At 35.1% G+C, this 12,564-nt stretch overlaps 1 protein-coding gene across 3 annotated transcripts in view; it reads left to right on the forward strand.

Moving 5' to 3' along the window:
* LOC150094397 (uncharacterized) overlaps positions 1-12,339 on the forward strand; it is a 164,651-nt gene extending 152,312 nt beyond the window's left edge. The window contains exon 5 of one of the 3 annotated variants that reach the window (XM_090412293.1): positions 12,205-12,339. Coding sequence is in view for 1 of the 3 variants with exons in the window: in XM_090412294.1 (XP_090268420.1) it covers positions 12,205-12,220 (16 nt within the window). In the remaining 2 variants the exon portion in view is untranslated. The remainder of the gene's footprint in view (positions 1-12,204) is intronic. The other 2 variants (XM_090412294.1, XM_090412295.1) reach the window with 2 other exon arrangements.
* Positions 12,340-12,564: the final 225 nt, after the last annotated feature.

The raw sequence follows: 12,564 nt of genomic DNA on the forward strand, positions 1-12,564 counted from the left end.
TTTTATTTGGCATTTTTACTTAGTGTTTAGCTAAGTTAGGGGAGAGAAAAAAAAATCTAAAAATTAATACTTTATCGACAAAAGGATCCGTGAAGTATCAGAAAAAAAATCAGGGAAACTAAGTAACGACGCATCCTGCTTTTAACATAGTTGAGGAGGATTACTAATGTAATCCTTGCCATTTAGGCTGCTAGTTCGTATTCTACCATAAGCATGGATATATGTGAATGTCAAGGTGGTAGATGAATATCATCGCGCGGTGCCAGACAACACCGCTTATTTAATGCTTGAAGTGGCTTGAAAAAAAGTTCCATGTTTGGTCTATAGAGTAGGGTTTCTGTATAATATAAAAAATAAGATACAATACAAAAAAATTCTTTGGTAGGAGAAACATAATAATTGTACTTGAACTTTAATGTAAAATACTTAATTCTGAACCAAACTTATTTCTGATAAGCTCTGAAAGGGATGTTGCCTTCATTTTTAGTACAAATTTTATATTCAAGGAAAAACTTAATACAATAACTCTGTACAAAGTACAAGTGAGTCTTTACACTGTTATTCCTTTATTTGCCTCAAACTTTTCTTTCGTGGAATGAATACGAAGACCTAAACAGAAAATAACTATTGCTGTAATACTCCTGCAGTGCTCTTTTGTACATGTGTACAAAATCTGAGATCTCTCTGATGGGATCCCCGCATTGGAGTTTCTTCGGCTACACCGTTAATAGTTTAATGAAGGTCATAAAGAGCTTAATAAAACCCTGCACTTCAGGTTTACATTTTTCAATAGTGTTTCAGTTCAAGTCTTGTAAATCAGCAGTTATTGAGATTGTGGTAAATTAACATTTGGTTTTTATTTCTCTCTAAATTTTCTTTGTTTTCCATCTGCTCATTGTTTTTCTTTCCTGCTTTCTCTTAACCAACACACTTCATTATCTTCTTAGTAATTCTTATGAGATATATAGTATTTTACATTTCCTTACGAAAAGAACGCTTATTTAGCTTTTTTTTTTTTTTTTAATTTAGACAAGCAGGAAAAATCAGTCCAGTTTAACTGTGTAGTCCAGATATAAAGTATATAATAATCAGCTTTTTTGACAGTTAAGAAATTGTCATTCGAAACGTTTTAATCTAATTCTGGTTTGGTTTTTATGATGGTCACATCGTATAGCAAATTAATTTTTATTTTGATATTTGTCAGCAAAATATATATACTATACAGTAAAATTCTCTGAGTCATTTTCATTAATCATTTTTCAGTTATTTATTTAACAAAAGATGAAAATAAAATTCACTTTTTTGTTCTAATACCATGTTTTTTCCAATATCAATTATTATAAATTTTAATCACTATATTTTTATTGGGTTATTACCCGTGTGGTGTGGTATAAGTATAGCCCCAATATAGCTCATGCATGTCGTACGAGGCGACTAAAATGGATACCCTGCGAGGATAATGGATGGCAATGCTGTAGCTAATGAAGTTCTGAGGCTCGGCTATTGCTGTTACCCTCCTGCCATGATCAGAGCTTTAATAGCTCAATAACACCTTATCCCCACACTGTCCTCTACAGATAACGGGAATATAAAAAGCATTCTTGCTTCGCCCCTTTAAGCCAGTCCTTATAAGGACTATTTATTGGGTTATTTTGCCAAAAGTAATGAGAATGTATTAATGATGCTATTCTAGAGAGGCAAGTAAGGAAGACCTCACTATGTACTACTTTAATCTAAATTAAAAATAAGCGTAACAGTCTATCAGCTTACGGCATGAGAGTTTATGCTCGGTGGTACATAAACTGCTAAACTGCGACTATGTATGACGACTTTCGACTATGAACCTCAAGACGCAGCATACACTAACTGTAAATTACGGTATCGAACATGTGATGACAGTGCTTTTCATGGTATAGAATTAGCTGTTTTTTTTACCGATACTGCGGTTAAAGGCAGCTTTCCGTGGTGAATGGAAAGATGCCTTTGCATTCATCCGTTTGTTGGGTTCATGATATCCATCATGAACTCAGTTTTGTCAAGCTAAGCAGGCCTACATTGCCTAGCCGATTTATCGGCCGGTGAGTTGGATACATGGGTCATGATGTAGGTACTTCTGATGATCTGGGAACTTGTTGTAGTGTATCATTTTCCAAGCCCACTTTTTTAATTGCTGGTAGTACGTTCATCTGGTGATTTTTGTGGCGAGTGGGCGGGCTGCCCAGAAACAGAATCATAAACTTCTTTAGTATAAGTCCTTCACTCTCTCATTCACCAGAGACCACACCAACCTACATGCAGAAACCACTGCAAAAACAAAGCATGAAACAAAACAGCCGTCCATCTCTACACTCGACATACATTCAACAAGTTAATGTCCAATAGGGAAATGATCATCCTTCATCATTGAAAGAGTTTGGTTGGTAGGATTCCCTAAATCGGTCAAAAACCTAAGTTGTAAAAAATAAAAGTATCATGCAAAGGTTAGGAGCAACTTCTTCAGTTCAACACTGAGTAGTGCTAATTTCCGTTATATCTCATAAACAGCATTCGATTTTACGAGGAGTAATATTAGTGGGACCTCGACACTACTGATGAGATACACTCCGATTTAACCCACAAAAAGTGACGACTATAAAATCCTCTTGTATATACGTGGACTGTTCAATAAGTAATAAGACTAATTTTAGTGTGGCGAAACCATTCATCACAATATTAATTTCTGTGGAATAAAGAAATGTTGCTGTATGTATTAACAAAAGAGGTTGATAGATGGCGTATACGGGCTGATGTGCCAGAGTGTCACGTGACTAAACGCAAGCGCTCATCGGCGCGCCTGCGAGGTGCGACCAGTCTTCGAAATGGAAGCGTCCTTGAAACAGCGTTATGCGATTAAATTTTGGGTGCGTTTGCAAAAATTCGGCATCGGACACTTTTAACATGATACGCGAAGCTTTCCACGACGAAGCAATGTCGAGGGCATGTGTTTTTCGCTGGCATAAAACTTTTAAGGAAGGAAGGCAAAATGTGGAAGATCTTGAACGTGAGGGAAGACCTTCAACGTCCATCACAGAGACAATGATCAATACAGCAGCGATTATCATTAAACACGTCAAAAGGAATCGTCCATTGCTGAAGAATGGCTTCTTATTGCACCACGATAATGCAATGCCACATATTGCTGGTTGTGTAGTGGACGTTTTGCAGAAGAACAACACAGATATCCTACCACACCCTCCATACAGTCCTGATCTCGCACCGTGCGATTTCTGGCTGTTTCCTCAGCTCAAGAAACCACTAAGAGATCGCCATTTCGAAAGCAACAAAGCATGTGTAAAAGCTGCGGAGGCGGTTTTGAAAGACCTCTCAAAAAACGGACTCTCATATGTGTTTAAGAAGTGGACGCAACGTTGGGACAAATGCATCGCGTCTCACACTAGTTACTTCGAAAAAGACCATGTAAATGATGACGATTAAAGGTAATCTGTTTTCTGTATAAATATAGTCTTATTACTTATTAAAAAGCCTGCGTAGATATAACTCGATACGAAATAAAAGCATCTGTAGAAATGACCCATAGACACAAGATAATCAGGTTTCCCTAAAATCGTTAATAATTTTTTAAACTGTGTAAAACTAAATATTACAGTTTCAAATAGTAATTTTAACTTGTTTTCAAAAACGTAAAACCTACTCCCTATAATGAAATAAAAGGCGTTAGCTGATTTATAAATAAAAATAAACTAAAATCAATAAAATTCCTGGACTCAATTAAAGATAAAGTCCCATTTCTTTTAAATTAGCTTATTTTTTTCATTCTTCATTATGGAATAAACCTAACGTGTTATAATAACCTAACTAGTGGCATGATTATGATTTATTTGTTTCATTTTTATATAAAATGTGTATTAAATATGTCAAATATAATATAATATCACTGGATAGGTTGTATTACAACCACATTGGTTTACGAAACAAGGGAAAATTCTTTAACATCATTTTAATTAGTTAATGTTTCGATGGTCGTGTAGTATGATTTACCATCTACTGCCTTCGGTGTATGGACTATCGATTTACTTGCTGCAACCATTGAGATGTTAGTCAGAAGGTTCTTTTATGTCGTATCAAACTAAAGTCGCTGGAAGTTGCATCATCACTAGAAGTAAGGAGAAGAATGGATCTTCCATTCTGTGGGAATGATCGTTTATGGGTGAACTGGATCAACTGTATGTAACCGGTGTTACCATGAATCAGAAGAACTTCAGACTGTAGTATGAGTAATGGTTCTTTTGAATGGAAGCATTCCCTTTTAACCTGTGGTATTTGTTTAGAGTGATTTTTACTGTCCTAAATATAAATTTCACTGTTCTTACTTATGGATTAGCAGAGTTTTTGAGAAGGAATGCTTCAGGCTTTCCCCTACATTTCAGGCAGGATCCTGTATTCATTTCTTGTGAAGATGCAATCTGAAATGATATGAATTTCTTACGAAATGCGTAAACTATCCGTCAGCATTGGCCTTGATTATCCTACGCCTGTTGCTCTCCCAGTAGCGTTCAAGGCAAGTTTTGATCAGAGTGGTTAAAATTAGCAATTCTCATTAACAAGGTTTGGTCCATATCTAAACCGCTCGTGTTATTCATTCAGTATGCAGTGTAACAAATTTCTCTGAAGGGCCTCTTTAGATAGATTTCTCGTAGTCTGACATCATTCTAGTACCATAAATAAAATAGCTGCGCAAAACAGGACCAGTTGTGGAATTTCGAAATACTGATGCGATGATGATAATTGCTCCCTAGCTTAATGAAATTTAGTGCTTACAAATACTTTATAGGAAGTACGCTAACAAAAACTTTTCATGCAAAGGAAGGAATGTCAGTATATAAAATGTGATTACGAAATGTACCAGTTTAGGTGGTTTTCAATAATTTCCTTACTAGTTTTTAATATACATTCCTGGATAAGTTATTTTTAATCGCCAACATAACATTAATTTCTACTTGCTTCCATTTTTGTAAAGTTGATCGTGTACGGATAATTCCTGTTATTGACCTCATCTTCTGCAGTGTAGCCATGTATAGAATATATACAGGGTGGCCATAAATTAACTTTCCCTCTTTGGTGATATCTGTAAGTAAAACTAATACACGGAATGAGACCACATTTTATATTGAGACTTTCGAAGGCATGGGAAGATGAATTCCGCGAAAAAAAAAAAAATTTTGTACCAAAAGTCGCCGATAGGGGAAATTTTGGCGTTGGTGGAGCCAAAAGTAGTCAAATATTTGCAGTAAGCGCGGGTAAAAAGGATTATGCAAATTTTACTGTGTGTGTACGTGACAGCAGCGCCACAAATTCCACTTAAAAAGGGATTGGGAACGTTCAGGCAGTTATTCGAAGCAAGTACCACCGCATTCGCCAAAAGTAACCGTGTGGTGTAGCTTCACAGCCGATTTCATAATAGGACCATATTTTTTAGAGCGTATTACCCCTACAGGTTCTGTAACCTGCTCCATTACTGGAGAGATTTATCGATGAATGCTGGAAAATTTTGTCATTCCTGCATTGCAGCAAACAGACAATGTTTGGACTCCATTATTTTTATCCGGGATGGAGCACTGCCACACATTGAACGTTCAGTACACCGCCTTTTACGCCAGCATTTCAATAATGAGAGGGTTATTAGTCAGTTCTTTCCGACGGCATGGCCACCTCGATTCCCGGAAATCACTCCATGTGACTTTTGGCTGTGGGGAGTATTTGAAATCCGTTGTGTATGTTGGTGGCGTTCCCAACTTGCATGTCTTGAAAGAGAATATAAAACGGGCTGTTATGAACATCCAATCCGACTCCTTACGCTCAGCGGTTGAGCATGTTGCACGATGGATGCAATTTGTTGTACACAAGAAAGGTCAGCACATTGAAAATCGAGTATGTGGTCCAGGAAACCCTGATTTTGATGAATAAAACATTGTTTCCTGTGAGATCAATCACTACATTAATTTTTGTCTCTCTCGCAAGTTGTTGTTTTAGTTTAATTATTATCATTGTAACGCGCCACATATCCAGCTGGAATTAGTGACGCGGCTGTCGCTTACACCGTCGAAATGTTATTATTCCATTTTATCTGCCTTTAATGTAATTATCCGCTTGTTTTCGGCTCCGCCAGCGCCAAAATTTCCCCTATCGGCGACTTTGGGTACTAAATGTTTTTTTTTTTTCGCTGAAATCATCTCCCCCGTGCCTTCAAAAGTCTCAATATAAAATTTGTTCTCAGTCCGTTTATTGATTTTAGCTACAGATACCTCCAAAGATTAAGGCGAATTCTAAAACCTGTTTACTAGATATTTATTTAGTGCTCTGTGGTATAATCCGAGAGGTTAATAACGACGATTTCAGTTACCAGGGTTACCATGGAAACATGTTTCATTTCGTCAGAAATTCTCATTTTTCATTTGTTTCTGCTTGATGTCGTTGCGTATCGCTTCGCTGGACCTTATTCAGAAAACCAATGCAATGTATGGGGAGCGGAAAATTCTGTAGTCGTGTTCTGTGTTAATCTGCTATTGCGCGTTTATTTAGTATTGCTCAGGCAGGCTTGCATATCATGCCTGTTGCCAGAAATGACGGGGTTCCATTTACACGAATACATTTCGAGGTAATACGTGATTACATTAACTTCAAATACATTTTCTTGAAAATACTGAATTTTGTGGAGGAAACTACATACCGAAAATGAGTTTCATAGCCCTAAAAAAAGGCTGTAAAATAGGAAATAATGGAAGTTAATATTTTCGAATAGAGATTTATCATTCAAAATATCTTGCTTTTCTAAATTAGTCAAATAAATAGTTTTCCTGGTATTAACAGCAATATTATAATCTTCAGAGATTTTAAGACTTATGCATAAAAATCTCTTCGTGTTAATAATAAAAATTATGATCTATAACCTTTAATTAAAGATAATTATTTCTGTTTTCTTTATATTATAAAACGCACTATATATTTTCTTCCATTTCTAAGGGTGTCATCTGCTGTAATTTGTTTAATAATGCAGTATACTCGAAACTGTTATATTTTATGATTTAGATGGAGTTTAATGCCTACGAAAAAAGTTGCCATGAAACGAAATTATCAAATGAATTTTATACTGCATTGTATATGAAGTACTAACTGATAACAAATTCTGTAATGATTGTTTCTTTTTTTTATGATATAACGAAGATTTGCCGATTTACAATTGCTTTAATATAATTTAAAGTAGTTTTATCACATCCCTTGCTAAATTCCGTGTTGTGCATAGAATATCATGAAGAATACATAAATATTACACCATGAATGGATACAATACAGTACAATAAAAATACAACTTTGTGAAGTTAAGATGAAATTGTTTTGCTGCAAAGTTAGATGCTCTTTCATACAAAATGTACTAAAAGGAAAAAAATACTCATTTCTCTTGGTAGAAGGAAGAAATATTTTCTTGAAGTACCATTTTGTTCGTTGATTGCTTGCAAGGTTCACTAGCCCAAGGGTATGAGAATTGGCATTGCGAAGAAAATAATATTTCAAATCTCCAGAAAGTTAATCACATAAAGTTGATTGTTTCGACCATTAGCTCCTCGGCATACAAAAGTTGTAAAAGGTTACGCAAGCTACATTTATTGCTAATGTTTTTTTAAACTGATTTTTAAAACCTTCGTAAATTGTTTTGATAAAATTAATACTATTCAAAGTAAATACATTACTATTAGCAAGCTGGATTAATAGTATTGGATTGTATAATACTGAAGCAGGAAATTTAATTTGCCTGATGCAAACATCCTACACACTCGTAAATCGGCCTAGTTAAACTTTGCTAAAATCTCCTAAGCAGTTCACACAAAGGCATTAATTTCTTCAGATCCAAAGTTAGATGAGAGATCAGCTACCTTTGGGTGTGATGAGCAGATTATTTAAAACTAGCCGGTCCGAAATACCCCCCTGTATAGCGGTTATATTTCTGGATTTAATATATTCAAAAGGCTACAATTCGATGATATAAACACCTATACAGCTTACGCTGAATCACTTGCCTTTTGTTTGGCGAGTACGAACTTACCAACAAGAGTGCTAATAAATCAGATAAATAACTGAAATATTCAACCTTTTAGATTTACCAAATAAGGCTTGGTCCTCGTCCTTATGTTCGTGAACTTCAAAACTGATGAACTTGCATGCTGACAAGAGAAGGCAGCGCATTATTTGCTTGCAGAACTTTTGTATATTTCTATATCTTTATGAAAATATTTTAAGTTGCTCTTCGGCCAAACTTTAACAAAGTTATCCAACAGCTATGTTAAAGTTTCACCGAATTTTGACATCTCTGTCAAACAACCATGGCGGTCGGTTTGTTTTCCCAACATCCTTTAACTGTTTTCAAAGACTGTTTAATCAAAGACCAGCAATGCGTACTGCACATTTTCAGAAAATGTACAATACGCAAGGAGTTGTCTGATCACTTCACTGTTTGTGAAGTGATTTCTCATACAATGCCCGCGAGTGTATTTTTATGCTCTGGCTTAATCTGCACATCTTAGTTTGTTCTCTCACTGCCTCATGTTGGGAGTGGTAGAACAGTAAACGTTGTCTGTTTCGTATTCTAACAAAGGAAAATGATTAAGCTTAACCGGAGACATCCAGCCGATTACCGAAGAGTAGAACTGCCAAAGGAGAACTATTCTCAGTTATCGTAATATTCATAATTTTGAGACTAAAATGATCATGCTTCTCAAAACACGGAAGCAATTTTACTGCTTCTGTAAGTTGGAAGTGCTCACAAAAAATTTACGTTCATCTCGCTAGTTTCTTCCAGCTATTTTCAATTGTTCAGCACCAAGTTGCACATCTGTATTTAAGATTGAACAAGATAAAATCTGTTTCACTTAAAAGAATTAAAGACGATAGAAGAAGAAGAATTTCTCGATTCTGTGATGAGAAAATATCCGTATGGTATTTTTGGCACTGTGATGTGTGTTTTGCAAAAACTTGTTTTTTATTTAGTTTTATATGTAATTTCTTATCTCTTAATACACATCTAATAAAGATTCCAAAGAAGCAAAAATTATTGGCTCTAAAAAATTAAATAAAAAAAATTGATTCGAAAATACAGTCAAGATAATATCATGAACAAAGAAATTTGAAATATATTTTTAATGAATAAAAAATTACTCTACACACTAAAATGCTTAAAAAATTTAAGTTTTTAAATTAGTGAATTTATTATTAAGAGAGACCTCCAGGGAGTCAGACTCATCGAGAGAGGCCACATACTACACATACCAGCTATCATACTTATTCTTGAATTTATTCACAAGTTTGCACTCACAACATCCAACGGCAATCCAATCACGCACCACCCTCTGAGAGAAAAATCTAGACCTCACAGTCTTCTTGGCGGCTTCATTCTCAGCTTCCAAGGGTGCCCTCTCGTCCTTTCCCCACCCTCCATAAATTGAAAAATTCCATCAATTGAAATCCTGTATGACCCTTTCAGAAGTCATATCTCTCCTGTTTGCTAGTGTCTGCAGTCTAAAAAGTCCCAATCTGGCTTCATAATCAGTATTCCACAATCCTGGTATCATTTTTAACATTCGCCTTTGTACTCTCTTCAATATATCAGAATCACGAAGGAGACCAGACCTGCGCACAATAGTCCAAGTGAGGTCTTATCAAGGCCTGGTATAGAGGCAAAATAACATCCTTATCTTTACATGTGAACGTTCGTTTTTCAGCACTGCAATTATCTTTTGCAATCTTTGCCACATGACCTCTGAACTTCAACTTTCTATCTATTAATACCCCAAGATCCATAGCCTCATCATTTTCTTCTAGCCTAATCCCACCAATATAATATGACATTGGATATCTAATCGATTTTCCCATGCCCACAATTCCAGCCTATTCAAATTATTCTGCAAGTACTGCATATCAGCAGCATTCCTGATTACCCTACCTATCTTTGTATCATCGACTTTTGTATTATCACTTTTTTTTATAATACAATTATAATTTGTATTATCACTTATCATGTACACTTAAATTCCTACTTCATTCCATACTGAAGTTCTCATTCATTTCGATTCCAAATTGGAATGTTCGTCAATGTCTAGATTAATGCATTCGTTGGTTTGAAATTAATTTCACGGAAACTTAAGCCATGAAGCAAATATATTGTCATGAATGTCAACTGTACGTACTTGATTATAGATATAGTGGAATAAAACCAAGTCCTGATAATTCGGCTTTAGCTGACAAATTCTAGAAACTTCATGCGATTCGAACTTGGGTGTTTTAAACCTCAATACGCACATCGTTCCTCTAATCTCCCCAGGAACACATCAATTCATACATGTGTTATTTGGAAGTAATAGCTAAATCATAACTGATAAATAATTAATCTATTTAATCAGTTTCTGCAAGGTAGAATAATTCATTAATTATTAATTAATTAAATAATTAATTCCACCTTGCAGAAACTTGGCAACTCATCTTTTAAACAATCGCCCCTCACTATTCGGAGACACACACAAATATTTTCTGGAAAGTATAGCGAATTTCTTCATCACATAAGAGCGACTGGTAATTACATTGCAGCAGTGAAACGTGATGCTAAACAAAGTAGATATCAAAGGCAGCCGCTCCTGTCTTATTGCACGAAGTGCTCCATTTTCGTGACATGAATTTCAAAATGCCCTGAACACAGCATACAAACCATTGAAAATATCAGTTTTGTTTTTCTCCAAGAGTTAGCTAAGAAGCATTTCTTTTTATCCTATTTCTTATATGCTACTAGTGTGCTTAGCATTTTAATCGTTAAAATACTTATATAAGACTAACAAAGTCGCAGCATCAGAAAATAATCCTGAGTCCAAATTAAAAATATCCCAACAACTCTTGAAACTGTGATGTTTGATTTAATAAACGAGTGAATAACATTTCGTAACGTATTTTTCAGAAAAAAATCCAATTAACGTAAATTTCAGAAAAAATCGCTGCTTAGCGATTACAAACTAAGCCATAATATATATATATATATATATATATATATATATATATATATATATATATAAATAATATAATGCATCTTTATCCTTATAAGGACTGGCTTAAAGGGGCGAAGCAAGAATGCTTTTCATCTTCCCCGTTATCTGTACAGTACAATGTAGGGATATAGGGATAAGGTGTTATTGAGCTATTAAAGCTCTGATCATGGCAGGAGGGTAACAGCAATAGCCGAGCCTCAGTGAGAACTTCATTAGCTACAGCATTACCCTCCCAGGGTATTAATCACCGACTATGTAAGTAAAGGTGAAATCTCAAAAAATCGGACGATCTCTAGGCCACTCCATAGTGGGCGAAAGACCGTCCATATCTCAGCGTTGCTTCCACTCAGAGACGGCCTCCCCCACCACCAAGCAGAACCGCTCAAATTCCGAAGAAAATAATTCACCGACAAAGCCCCTCAGCGGGCCGTGCCGAAGAACACTGTCCCCGGAGACTCAAATTGCTCCCTTAAGGCAAAAACCTTAAGAGAGCGAACTCAAAAACTCTTGAATCTCATCGCCCAAGGGGGGTAACAGCAACAGCCGAACTTCAGTTAAACTTCATTGACTACAGCATTGCCATCCATTACCCTCCCAGGGTATTAATCACCACTTCTCACGGTCGATTAATCTCAATTCCCAATATATAATGCATCCTTATAGTCCTTATAAAGACTATAAGGACTGGCTTAAAGGGGCGAAGGAAGAATGCTTTTCATTTTCCCCGTTATCTGTAGAGGACAGTGTAGGGATAGGGTGTTATTGAGCTATTAAAGCTCTGATCATGGCAGATATATATAATGCATGTGTAATACACTAATAATTATTAAAATGTTAAACATAAATATTTTTGGTGTAGGAGATTATATGAAATTTTAAATATTTGTATTACTTATTTGATAAAATTTAGTAAATTAAAACTAAGTTTAAAAATGTTAATTTAATATTAAATAATTTTCTATTTTTTTCTTTGGTTCATATTCTTGTTTTTCCTTAAATTAGTTGAACGTTTTTACTTGATGTTTTTTTTAATCCTATAGCACTACTAATTATATAGCACCCATTATTGTCAGATATATATAATCAATGTTAATTAAGGTTTCAATTTTTTATATATTTCCAGGGAGACAACACTCTGACCCTTCTCAAGATATACTTATAGAAAATCAAATAAGCAAATTATAATCACCAGAAGACAGCCTTTGACTCCAGAAAACAATGCATTTTTTGCTTTTTTGTTTTAAAAGAAATATGTATATCTAGAAGAATGAATCTGATGATCATTGAACGACAGTACTAGAATTCACTGCTAAACAGGTGTTGATTTATGGGAAATTTCCGAATGGAAAATAGGTTTTTATTGATGAATGTTTGTGAGAACAACTTAAATTGTCGTACTCCACTCGACTTTATATAAATGAAATGTCATTTTCATTGTCGTCTTCCGCTAATCAGTATTCCTCCAAAAGTTTCTACATCATTT

The sequence above is a fragment of the Typopeltis vanoorti genome, chromosome 22 (assembly GCF_054136105.1).
Source record: "Typopeltis vanoorti isolate ZY-2024b chromosome 22, IOZ_Tvanoo_1.0, whole genome shotgun sequence".
In the NCBI taxonomy this organism is placed as follows: Eukaryota; Metazoa; Arthropoda; class Arachnida; order Uropygi; family Thelyphonidae; genus Typopeltis; species Typopeltis vanoorti.